The sequence below is a fragment of the Sceloporus undulatus genome, chromosome 7, assembly GCF_019175285.1.
Source record: "Sceloporus undulatus isolate JIND9_A2432 ecotype Alabama chromosome 7, SceUnd_v1.1, whole genome shotgun sequence".
NCBI classification, from domain to species: Eukaryota; Metazoa; Chordata; class Lepidosauria; order Squamata; family Phrynosomatidae; genus Sceloporus; species Sceloporus undulatus.
This window is the reverse complement of record NC_056528.1, coordinates 19,783,455-19,796,132: the sequence shown is the minus strand read 5'-3', so window position 1 is coordinate 19,796,132 and position 12,678 is coordinate 19,783,455. Positions and strand designations below refer to the sequence as shown.

Here is a 12,678-nt window from a genome sequence, read left to right as displayed (position 1 = left end):
ATCTTCCGACAGTCCATCACTCATTTATAGTTTAACTGTCTGATTTGGGGTGTTTTGCTGAGAGACGGAGTCGTCTCGGGACCCTTTTTTGCCTCCTTTGCTGGTTGATTGACTTATTTATTTGTGAAATTATGTATAACCCCACCATTATTTGTTAAACATTAAAACAATTCCAGCCTTAAGGCAATGAAATGGTTTAAAGAAGATAAAATATATTAAATAATTTTATTTATGTGCCACCTTTCTCCCAAACTGGGACCCAAGGGGGCTTCCAAAAACAGGAAATCCTTGGAGTTCTATAGTGCACTCCCTTAAATTCTAACATTAGAGGCGTCTGGCGGATCATTCTAAGACCCTCACAAAACTAGATATCCCAGGATTCTCTTGGATGGGGCCAAGGCAATTAAAATGTCATCACATTAGCTGGTCAGTGTGGTTACACTCTTATGGATGAAGAGAATGCAATCCAGATAGTAAAGAAGTAAGTTGCATACCCTCCAAGTCTCTTACTTTGTGCTTAGTCCTCTGCCATTCCATTTTTTCAGCTGCTTTTAAAATGCCCTGCTTTCTCTCCCCTCCCATCCTTCATCCTCAGTTTACATCAGTTGGTGCAAACTGAGTTAAGAATGCAAAAGTAGTTCGCACTCATTTAACTCAGTGGGGAAGAAAGGAGAAGAGAGGGTAGACTTTTGCCCTTCCCAGTAGGCTTGGGCAAAAGCAAACTGCTGCATCCTTTCCTAGCTGAACTGTTCCTCCTCATTACTAACCATTGTTGCCTGGAAATTATATCTGAATGTACTTTCTCAAAAGTTCTTATAACAAAGAGCACTGCAGGATTAAAGCAGTTTGAGACTGCTTTAACTATCCTGGTTCCGTCCTGTGGAATCCTGGGACTTGTAGTTTGTTGAGGCATCAGAGCTCTCTGACTTGTTGTTGTGCCTACAAGCCATTTCTAATGTATGGCAACCATAAGGCACACCTATCACGAGGTTTTCTTGGCAAGCTTTGTTCACAGGAGGCTTTGCCATTGCTTTCCCTTGAAGCTGAGAGCATGTGACTTTCCCAAGATCACCCTGTGGGTTTCATGGCTAAGCAAGGAATCAAACCCTGGACTCCACAGTTGTAGTCCAACGCTCAAACCATTATGCCATACCATAAGGCTAAACTACAAATCTCAAAATTCCCTAGCATTGAGCCATGGTAGTTAAAGTGGTGTCAAAGTGCATTAATTCTGCAATGTAGATGCAGCTTTAGTCTTGGAGCTTAGGGAAGGACAGCAGATCCAGGTGGCAATGAGGCCTGGTTCTGAGTGGTCCCATTCCAAGTGGAGGCACACCAAGGGCAAGATGTACACAATGGCATTGTGCCCTGGGCACATCCCTTGGCTTTCTCCCAGAGGGTGTGTTGTCATTCATCCTTATGGGAAAAGTAAACCACTGGCTTTACTTGAGTACACTGGGGCGGAACAAGACTTGGCCATCATCTCTGACACCTGGATAAAAAGAAATGGAGCAGAGGAGTCTTCATGGCAGGGTGGTTTGAATGTTGGACTAGGACTCTAGAGACCAGGGTTTCATTCCCAGCTCGGCCACGAAACCCACTTAGGCAAGTCACACTCTCTCAGCCTGAGGAAAAGGCAATGGCAAACCTCCTCAGAACAAATCTTGCCAAGAAAAACCCACAATTAGGGCCATCCTAAGTTGGAAACAACTCGAAGACACACTGAACTTAAATATTATTTGAAACTATAGTACAGTACCCATGTAATTGTAATCATTCTTATGCCCAAGATCTAATAGCATGATTCTGCATCGGACACCAATGGATTCAGAACTTTCTTCCCAACGTCCTGGTATAGCCCTCTAAGATTCCAAAAACCTGTTCCAGAGAGTTTTGCAGCATCCAGAGCAGGCTTTCAAAGTGTACAGAGGTCTGCAAGTGGGAGTGGAAACCAAGTGCACTATTGGCTATTTTTTTAATGGAAAGATAATAAGACCTCCATATTTCACATTTGAAAGCAATTTTGAGTTTAGTTACACCTGCCAATAGATATATCTTGTTCACAGAAGCGTTCCCAGGCACTGTGTAATTATCTATCTGATATTTTATTGGATAGTAAATGTTGTTTTTAATTGTTGCCTACTTATTTAACCAATTCTATTTTATATTATTACCTATTGTTTTATTTTGTAGATTGTACGCTGTTGGCAGGTTTCATTTTTATTGATTTGATCATTTGTATGTACAGCGCTGTGTACATTTACAGTGCTATAAAAATAAACTATAATAATAACAACAACAATAACAAATTGGCTGTGTGGTAACCCAAGGCATTTCCTCCCCATCAGCTGAATAATAAGGCCTTACTTACAGTGCCTTATTGGGAGGAGATAAGAAAATTACATTTCATATATAAATGAAATGTATATGTGCTTTACACTGGCATAACATTGCCTTACTGGGAGGAGGCCTTACTTACATTGCCTTATGGGCAGGAGATATGAAAATTAATAACACACACACACACACACATATATGTATGTAAAAGAAAAGTGCTTTACGCAGGCATAGCATTGCCTTACTCCGGTGTACATCACCAAAAGGGTTTCCAGCCATTACTTCCAAGATCATGTCCAGCTGCACATCTAAGCCTAGCAGCCATACTGTGCCGAATCCTTCTAGATTTCTTGACACTAACCTTATTTAGGAAGGATTCTTTTCCCCCTGAAAAGTACCAAAGCGACAAGAGCCTGGGCATTTATGTCCACTTGCATTTCTTTTTTTCCTACATGTTATTGCACCAGAAGGCAAGGAGCTAACTTTAAAATGTTGCGGAGGCAGCAGGAGGCTACATTGGGGGAGAGAAAGTAAAAAACCCTTTACTGCTAGGAAAGCGTATTTATAACCAGCAGGTGATGTCTCTGGAGGAGGAAGTCTGTATATAGAGGAGAGTGGTTTTAACTATCTGTGGTTAAGGTTTATTGAAGCTGGCTGAGGAAAACAAGGGCCGCTATAAAAAGCTTGGCTAGATGTCAGGGCATGCATCACAATATTTATTTAAATGTGATTTTGAGGCCATCTTTTCGTAGCTGCTAGGTGGTTGTTACTGTCAGTGTATGAAATTGGGATGCTAACCTTTGGCCTCATTCACACTACAAAAATAATCCAGGATGAATCGGGGTTATTTCCTTGGTCTTCACGCTCACCCAGAAAGCACTCAGTGCAGTTTGGGGTGACTACCAAAAAAGCCCACTTAACCTGTTTGTTTTCCACATCTTCAGCAGTGTGAATATGCTTCCGAATTGATTCGGATCGCTCTGTATCGTTCAAGGGAATGGAGGCAGCTCCATTTTGTCCCAAAACGATGGCACGTGTGAATAACACAAGGGTTAAAATGACTTGGAGAGATTTGCAAACCCAAAACATATTGGGAAGAATGATCCCGATATGCATCAGTGCAGCGATCCACATCTCCTTGTGAATGGTGAATGCCCCCTTTGACTCCAACTCCTGTATTGGTGCCTCCTCCATAAATGGAAATGTGTATTTGTTGCTGTTGCGTGCCATTTTGTCATTTCCAACGTAGGCAACCCAACTGGGGGTTTCTTGACCAGCAGTATCCTGAAATGCATTGCAAGGTGGCAAAGGAAGGCAAGACGAATCCCTCTCTGACCACCCTGTGATATATTTCAGGACATCACCAGTCTTCAATGGTGGCTAGGTGCACCTTGCATCACTGCCATCTTGCTGATTTCTCAGACTGTTTGGTGTTAGGTGGGCAGTGCCCAATCTTGCCTTACAGTGCCACTCTGGTTACAGAATGAGACCCTAGAACACAGTTGGGAAAACATGGCCCTCTGGATGTTGTGGAACTATAACTCCAAGCATCCCTCACTTTTGGCAATGCTGTCTGGGACTGTTGGAGAGTTGTAGTCCACCTTCACTTGCAGGGCCACAGTTGTCTACCCTGGGCTAGAGAGTCATTTGGCGACAATTTGTACAGGTTTTGGCCATTTGGATCAAAATTGCCAAGCATGTTTGTCACGGAAGGAAAAATGATGCTTGGGTGGGATTCACATTTAGTTGTACTGTTCATTGTGGGCAGAAGTGGGTGTATTCTTTTAGCTTGTGCACAAAGGATGAAGTGTCGAGTATTATCTGGATCGGCACTGTTTGCATTCCTGAAAATGTCAGGGCCAATCTAGGCATGGCATTAAATTCTGTTCTATACTATTCACTTACATTTTTTTTGGTAATGTAAATAATAGCTTAAGAGGAAGGCAATCAGCTGGAAAGGAAAGAGCTCTTTTTCTCTGTCTTCTTCTGTATCCAAGTCCTTGTCTGCCTGCAAAAAAATAAATCCATTATCACCCCTGGAAACCTGCCCTTGAAATGCAGCTAGCAGTTGAGGTAAGGGGTCTGATTTTTCTCATGGCAGGCTGCATCTGCACTATAGAAACAATGCAGTTTGGCACTGCTTGAATTGCCATGGGATTTGGGGATCATGTGTAGTTTTGTGAGTTATGTAGCCTTCTCTGTCAGAGAGCTCTGGGGCCACAACAAGCTACAAATCCCTAGATTCTATAGCATTGAGCCACAGCAGTTAAAGCGATGTCAAACTGCATTCTTTCTGGAGTGCAGAGGGAGGGAAGGAGCAATGGTTAAACTTCCCCGTCACTTTTGCTCAGGTTTCTATGTATTCACCTGTTTCCAGCTCCTTGGGTTTCGGAGGAACTTGGGAAAACATGGAGCATGCTGGTGAAAGAAATCCAGGAAAGTAAAAGTCATTTCTGGATGCATTTTGGAAGCTGCTTTCAAGAGGTTGATTCAAGATGTTTTACCTGACAGTATTCCCTAACAGTGTGGATGCAGTAACAATGAATATGGTTATCCTTGAACAAAAAGTTTGCTGAAGCATGTTGAACTACACTGGGCCCTTGGCATCTGCTGGGGTTTGGTTCCAGGACCCTCTGGGAATACCAAAAGCCATGGTGCTCGTCCCATAAAATACAAAGGTGTCCCTTGTATAAAATGGCAAAATTAAGGTTTCTTTATAGAATTTCCCCCCAACATTTTCAAGCCATTGGATGCTTGCATCCATGGATGAAGAATCTATGGATATGGTGGGCCACCTGTACTTTATTGTGGTGAAGAAGCGATCCCTGTTCTTTCCATGTTATTTTTACCTCTAGTACCCAGTTTTGTGTTAAAAGAAATGATGCCAAGAAACGCTCCTACTTCATAAACTGAGGTATACCTGCAGTTTGAAATGAGCCAGATGCCTTCTATCTGGCAAGTGAATGGCCACCTGCTGATAAAGACGGAGATGTTTCTCCAAATCCCACAAAAGCACACCCAGTAGACAGAAACATGTGGAAGTTTAAACAACCCCGGCTACGGTTCTACCACACCCAAATTTGCACCGTTTCTTGCCACGTAAAAGACATCTGGAGGAGAGATTGCCCTCAAAGACCCATTTGGCACAAAAGACCTTTCCGCTTATCTTACAAAGTACACAACTGACGCTTAACTTTGCTTGTGTGCAAATGATTGTAAGGAGCGCAATGACTTTAAAGGCCTTGCACAAATCAGATGTCCTCAGACACACACACACACACATACACACAACCCAGCCGGCTTTGCATCAGAGGGCTTGTGACAGAAAACAGCAACAGTCATGTGTCCCTGGGTCTTGACACAACACAGTTAAAATAATTCATCCGACATGAATGTGGAATCTCTCCCTCTGATCTCGCATCTTCCCACATAAAAGGCGTTTGCTGAATGAATGATGGCCAATAATGCTTGGGGGAAGGTGTTATGCAACCGATTGATCACAAAAGGCGCTTTCTCTTCGGTGACCTTTCTGTTGTTTTCATGCAAAATATTTGGAGATAATGGAGGAAAGCAAACAGGTTTTTCTCATTCCAGGAGAAGCCTGATAGCCAGGATACGGATGAGGTGTAGCCAGGATAATAGTTGTTATGTGCCTTCAAGTCATTTCCAACTTATAGTGACCTATCATGGGGATTTCTTGGCAAGATTTGTTCGGAGGTTTGCCACTGCCATCCTCTGAGGCTGAGAGTGTGTGACTTGTCCAAGGTCACCCAGTGGGTTTCATGGCCAAGCCGGGATTCGAACCCTGGTCTCCAGTCTAAGTCCAATGCTCAGATGCCATGCTGGAAATGCCCAAAATGAGCCTTTTCTCTCTTTAAGCTCACAAATGTTGCCACTGCGGCACCCCTATAAGACAGCTCCCAAACTATCCATCACCTGTTTTTCTCCCCTACCTTGCAAAATGCAAAGATCATTTAGGAAGTGGCACTTATCAGATCTTCCCAGGTTTGTTTGTTTTTAAAGCTCATGGCATGTAGAAATTGAGGACACATGGGTCAACCAGTTTGTTTCTTGAACGGAGCGTCGGTCATGGGAAAGCAAACAGGTTTCCAAACCAACGCAAACCCCAAACCGCTCTGCATTTGTAGTTCGGATTCTGCCGGCTTGTTCTGTGTAATGTGTAACTTGCTCTTTATGTCATCGGTTGGGAAGGATTTGCCCAGGTGTCTAAGCAAACTCTCACGCTTCTTTGTTTGACATTTTCCAGGTCTTTCCAGGAGCAAAATAATAACTTGGCTGGCATTTTGGCTTAGGACTTGTGGCTTCATAAATGGCCTTCCAGCATGGTGTAATGGTGTGAGTGTCCGACTGTGACTGCTTGGTTCAGAAATGTGCTAAGTGACCTTTGGTGGGTCACACTGTCTCAGCCTTAGAGGAATGCAAATGCAAACCACTCTGAATAAATCTTGCCAAGAACCCCCCTTATAACAACCTGAGGGTTGTTATAAGTTGGAAACAACTTGAAGGTGCACAGCAACAACAAATGGCCTTAACTGTGTGAAATCTTGAACTGAATAGTTTCCCCCCACCTTAACCTTTCTCCTCCTTTCCTTTTCATCCTCTACTTTTCACTTTATGTCTTATCTACCATACAAATCAATGATGATGATGATGATGATGATGATGATGATGATATGTCATCTTAAAAAGAGCAGGTTCAGTCCCCATTAATGGTGCAGATTTAGGTCTTGCAAACTGGTTCAATAAGAACCATAGTTGGCACCATTGTGCTTTGGTAGCATTTGGAGAGGCATCTGCCTTTCTCAGCAGATGGCCATTCGGTTGGTGAGAAGGAGAAAGATCTACTCCTGATCTGCTTTTCAGGCTGCTCAGGCCTGGATTGCTAATTTGGATGCTGCCCTAAATAGATGCCAGGTTTGTGTCTCTTGTCAGATTGCTAAGGAGGAGATGAATTATTTTCCCTCTCTAACAAACCACAGCATTAACCCTGTGCCATCTTGAGTTTTCCCTTGGTTGCTGTGCCAAATTGTTGGTGCAAAGTTCCTTGTATGGGATCACTCCCTCTGAAGGATGATTTTGAAGAGGTTTGAAGAATCATCTTCATCTTCATCATCATCATCATCATCGACTTGATTTATGCCCTTTTCTATAGTTCTTCTATAGGAAGAAGGAGCCAGATTATCTTCAGCAAAATTTTGTGTGTGTATGTGTGTGTTGGGTGCCTTCAAGTCATTTCTACCTTTCGGCAATCCTAAGGCAAACTTTTCATGGAGTTTTCTTTGCAAGCTTTGTTCAGAGGGGATTTTCCATTGCCTTCCCCTGAGGCTGAGAGTGTGTGACTTGCCCAAGGTGGATTTCCATGACTGAATGGGGATTCAAACCCCAGTCTCCAGAGTTGTAGTACAACATTCAAACCACTGGATGGGACCAGTGCTGGCTCCCAAGATTTTGGCTATAGCAAGCCAAAAATCATGTGAAAGTCACACAGATTCTCCCTTAAATTGGCCATCATTAAAATATGTGAAGTCAGGGGTGGAGAACCTTAAGCTTTGGGCCCAAATCCAGCCCTCCTCCCTAGAAGACATTCTTTTCTCCAGGGTTTTCTTTTTTAATCTCTGTTCTGATTTGCAGTTCCTAAAGTCTAGTTCCTGACTGTCAAGAGCATTTGTTGTGGGTGGGTTGGGGGGTATTCTGCTATTTGTGGCCATGACTCCTTCTCTTTCAGGCCACCCACCCCTGGAGTGTAGACCCAAGAACTTTCCTGGAATTGAATTTGGTTCTTTGGTATAAAGAGGTTCCCTTTCGACTAAAATAGGTTTGAGTGTTGGGACTATGAGTGTTGGGTTCAAGCCTGACCTTGGCAGGGAGTATATAACAGACAAACCTCTCCCTTTCTCCTTTTGCACAGGCAAACCCATATAAAAACAATCATGCTTTCTGGTGAAAGGTGCTTATTTGGGCCTCACTTTCTGGAAGAGATGTAATTGTAATGGCAGTCTCCAGTTGCTGCTTTTTTAAAAACCAAATGAATAAAAATAAAAATTCACTGATAGGCTATGCCTGTGGTGAAGTCAGGAAACAGCAAGGGCACTTAAAGCCCAAGGCGCACAGAGGTTGTGTGGGGTTGGCGGAAAAGGAGAGCTGCAGCTGCACTGCAGAAATAATCCAGTTTGGCACTGCTTGAACTGTCATGGTTCAGTGCTATGGAATGCTGGGATTTGTAGTTTGCTTGTGGCATCAGAGCTCTCTGACAGAGAAGGCTAAACGTCACACACAACTACAGTTCTGAGAATAGCAGTAAGCCACAGCCATTAAAGTGGTGTCTAGTTGAATTATTTTTGCAACATGGATGTAGCCAAAATTGGTGGTGCTTGGTTTTGCTGTCAAGAGGATACCTGCTCCTTCAACCCTTTCCATTTGAAGCTGGATTGGGAAGCATGTGACCTTTGGTAAAGTTTTGCATGGCCCTTTGGTCCCTTATTGACCCCTTCCAGCAGACCTGGAAAAAACTAGATGAGACTAAAAGAATTGACTGAACCGCCACCAAGCAGAAACTCCCCCTGCTTTAACTTTAAAATACTGCTCCTAAAGGTCAATTGTAAATGTCTGGCCCTCTGGAGAGGCCAAATTTGAGTAGTGCATCATTTCAGTCTGTGAATTGTTGTTGTTCGCTACTCTCAAGTCATCCCTGACTCATGGTGGCCCTGTGGATGAGACATCTCCAAGACTCCTTTGTCCTCCAATAGTGGAGGACAGAGGAGTCTTGGAGATGTCTCACGTCCTGCAAATCCATACCTGTGACTTCTCCGATTGAGTCTATCCATCTTGAGTGCAGTCTTCCACTCTTTCTGTTTCTCTACTTTTCCTACCATTACAGTATTGCCTTTTCCAGTAAGTCTTGCCTTCTCATGGTGTGTCCAAAGTAGGACAGCCTCAATTCAATCATCTTGGCTTCCAATGAGATTTCAGGCTTGATCTGTTCAAGGACCCATTTTTGTTTGTCCTTTTGGCCGCCACACTATCCTCCGCACTCTTCTCCAGCACCACAGCGCAAAAGAGTTGATTTTCTCCTCATCTGCTTTCTTCACTGTCCACCTCTCACATCCATCCATGGTGATGGAGAATACAATGGCTTGGATGATTTTGACTTTAGTACTCAGTTATACATCTTTACCCTTTAGGATCTTATCTGGTTCTTTCATCACTGCCCTTCCCATTCCGAGTCTTATTTCTTGACTGCAGTCTCCATTCTGATCAATGTTTGATCCAAGCTACAGGAAAACCTTTGACTGTTTTGATGTGTTTGTTCTCAATTGCCTTTTTAGGAACTATTTCCCAATTAGCAGATGGCTGGAACAATCTTTTAAAAGCACACATTTGCGTTTGGTAGTTAAAAGAAAAGTTTCACGTTGTCAAGGTCCTGCTTAAAGATCTTAAAGTGGAATGCAGGAGGGCTTCTAAATAAATTTAGCTTGTATAGCTTCCTCAGATTTGCTAAAGTGTTAAAACTAAGGACTCCCTTTGCCCTCTCTTTATGCAAAAGACCTTTAAGGAAGGTGCTTTCATTGCAAGTAATTATACAAGTAATTAGTCAAACAGGCCCCAAGAGCTGCTCTCTGAGAGTCTGGAAATTAGGGCTCCATGCAAAGTATTTCCAAGGCCTTGTTTTGAAAAGAACATAGCATCTGGGGGCAAGGGAGATGGTTTACATTGGGATGAGTGAATTGAGGCCATATGTAGCCCTCCAAGGCGGTTTTTGAGATCTGTAATCTTTCCACGCAACCTTTTTTCTGGGGGGAGGGCAGGCATGAGATATGTATTGCCTTGCCTGGAAGTAGCAATTTATCTTTGCAATAAGTTGCAATGCCACTCTGTATTCTTTAATATATAAAAAAGTATTACAGAGAACCATTCATCTTTCCTCTGTAAACTGTCCTTTCTGGAAACTCTTTTGCAAATATATATATATAGTGTCCTATTGCCTTAGAGATTCCTCGCCCTTCATTTCTCAAAGAGCGGGCAGGTTTTTCTCCATTTCGGTACAGGTTAAGAGTAGGGAAACTCAAGACTCCCAGTGTTTTATTAAGCATGTAATTGTATAGATGGCCCATTTTTTTTACCTCTTGCTGTTTGTTCCTTTGAAACTTTTGTGGCATATATTCCAGTCTGTGGCTGCAGTAAACATGGTCTATCTGTCTTTGTGGTTGTTGTGTGCATTCAAGCCGTCTCCGACTTATGGTGACCCAAATTCTTTCTGGGTTTTCTGAGGCTGAGAGTGTGTGACTTGCCTAAAGTCACCCAATGGGTTTTCATGGTTGAGTGGGGAATTGAACCCCAATCTCCTGAGTCCACAACCTACATTCAAACCACTGGCTACTCTAATATCAAACAATACTTTTCTCCCAAAACTAGAGGTGAACTTCTGGCATCCTGTTGAGCTAGACTTACACGTTTGTCACTTAGCCATTTTAACCTGCAATACCAGCATGCAAAGATCATGTACCACTTTTGAGACTGAGCGAAAGATTTTGTAAATTTGGTCTACTTCCCCAGATGTATGGAGTGATCTGGTGCCCAGGAAGGATCCTTATCATCAGACTGTATGAACAGCCGTAGAAATGCAAAACGCAGGGCCAGAACAGACGGTCCGTAAAAGACACCTTCAGGGCATCACCAGAGTGTGGCGTTTACACACTGCATGCTCTGATGATGCATTTATACCCCACATGCCACCTGAGCATCTTGAAGCTGCCATGGGGCTGTGGCGAGATGAAAAAGCTATCTTTTCCCTTGCCAAAAAAGGAGTGGATCTTGCTGCTCCTTTTTCCACTGACTTCAAGGCAGATTGGGTTTGCAGCATTTGTTTGCCATGGCCCCAATCCATCTTCACGTAGCTTCAAGCAGCCTCTTCCAGCCCACCCATTTCCCCCCATAGTCTGCTTATAAAGGTCCTTCCTGGGCACCAGTTTCCTTCATGCATCTCAGGAAGAAGACCAAGTCTACGAAAGCTTATCCTACAACTTCCTTTCGCTCAATCGCAAAGGTGCTACAAATTTCCTTTTCATGATGATATTCATAACTGTTTGGTATTCATGTTTATGATAGTGGCACAGTTGCCAAGATAAGAAATACTCCCCCAAACCTACCTTAATAGTGATGGAGACCTGTTCTCCTGGTGATCGGAGTGGAGCAGAAAGGGCACATCCTGCAGTGCCCTGATCACCAGGAGAACATCATTTGGGGCAGATACTTGCTTTGAAGGTAGGCTTTGAGAGTTGGGTCAGAAGATGTTCCAGCTATGTCTGTGATGTAGAATTGTGGCCCAGTAAAGGTAAGAGATGCATGTTCTTGTTGTTTCCATAGCAGAAAATCAAGCGGGCCCCTTCAGAGGAGGAGTGCTTCTTTGACCTGCTGAGCAAATTCCAGAGTAACCGAATGGACGACCAACGCTGCACTTTGGAAGAGAGCCAGAAGGAGACGGAGGAAACTGCTGACACCTCAGTGCCTGCCTTGGAAGAGAGCATCTGTAAGTTTGCCCAGCGGCTTTCAGATCTGTATTTACTAAGCTCTGCTCTGCCCTGCAGGTTCCATGTGTCCCCAAAGCACTATATGTAACTCCCAGCACCCAGCGTTGGAGACAGGGGCATTAGTAAAGTGAAGCAGAGATTTTTTTTTTTTTAATGAAAGTGACTTTCCAATCGCTTCTGGTTTTGTCAGGAGGGGCTAAGTGGATAATTTCAAACCATGGATGGTTGAATCTGTGGATGCAGAACTGGTGGATACAGTGACAGTATTTGGAGTACAATAACCCAGACAACTATGGACAAACAGACAAATAGAGTAGACTTTTTTCCACTAAAAACTACAGCTTTGGAAAATGTTCCACCCAGCATTCAGCCCCATCCACTAAGAAGTCCACATGGTTGAAACTGGCACCATCAAACTCACTATGACTATGAGATAGTTCCTTTTTTTGGAAAGCGTGCCATGTACAATAATATATAGCCCTCAGTTCCATGGTCTTCTTAGGGTTACGCTTCTGCAGCTTTGCATCTGTTCGCCCCCATCCCCAGCCTTTGTGGTGATTATTTTTTGTCTGTGCGCTTCCATCTCATTTCTTTTTGTTCTTCCCATTGGCTTGGTAAAGGAGATAGGATTTCTGGATGTGTTGAGGGTGCTTATGTTTGTTTGCTGGCTTGCTCTAAAAAAATGTTGAAACAAAAGCGAGTCCTACGTGTTCCCAGCAAGGCTCCTGGCTTCCAGTTGTGTACCAACAGTTCCCCAGCTGGCAGTGTGGGTGGGTGGGCAGCTGCTGTTTCC

At 43.5% G+C, this 12,678-nt stretch overlaps 1 protein-coding gene across 1 annotated transcript in view; it reads left to right on the top strand.

The window, feature by feature from the left end:
• Positions 1-12,678, top strand: part of GPSM1 (G protein signaling modulator 1) — a 77,014-nt gene that overhangs the window by 58,742 nt on the left and 5,594 nt on the right. Inside the window, exon 12 of the mRNA XM_042478318.1 lies at positions 11,722-11,884. Coding sequence (XP_042334252.1) covers positions 11,722-11,884 — 163 coding nt within the window. The remainder of the gene's footprint in view (positions 1-11,721; positions 11,885-12,678) is intronic.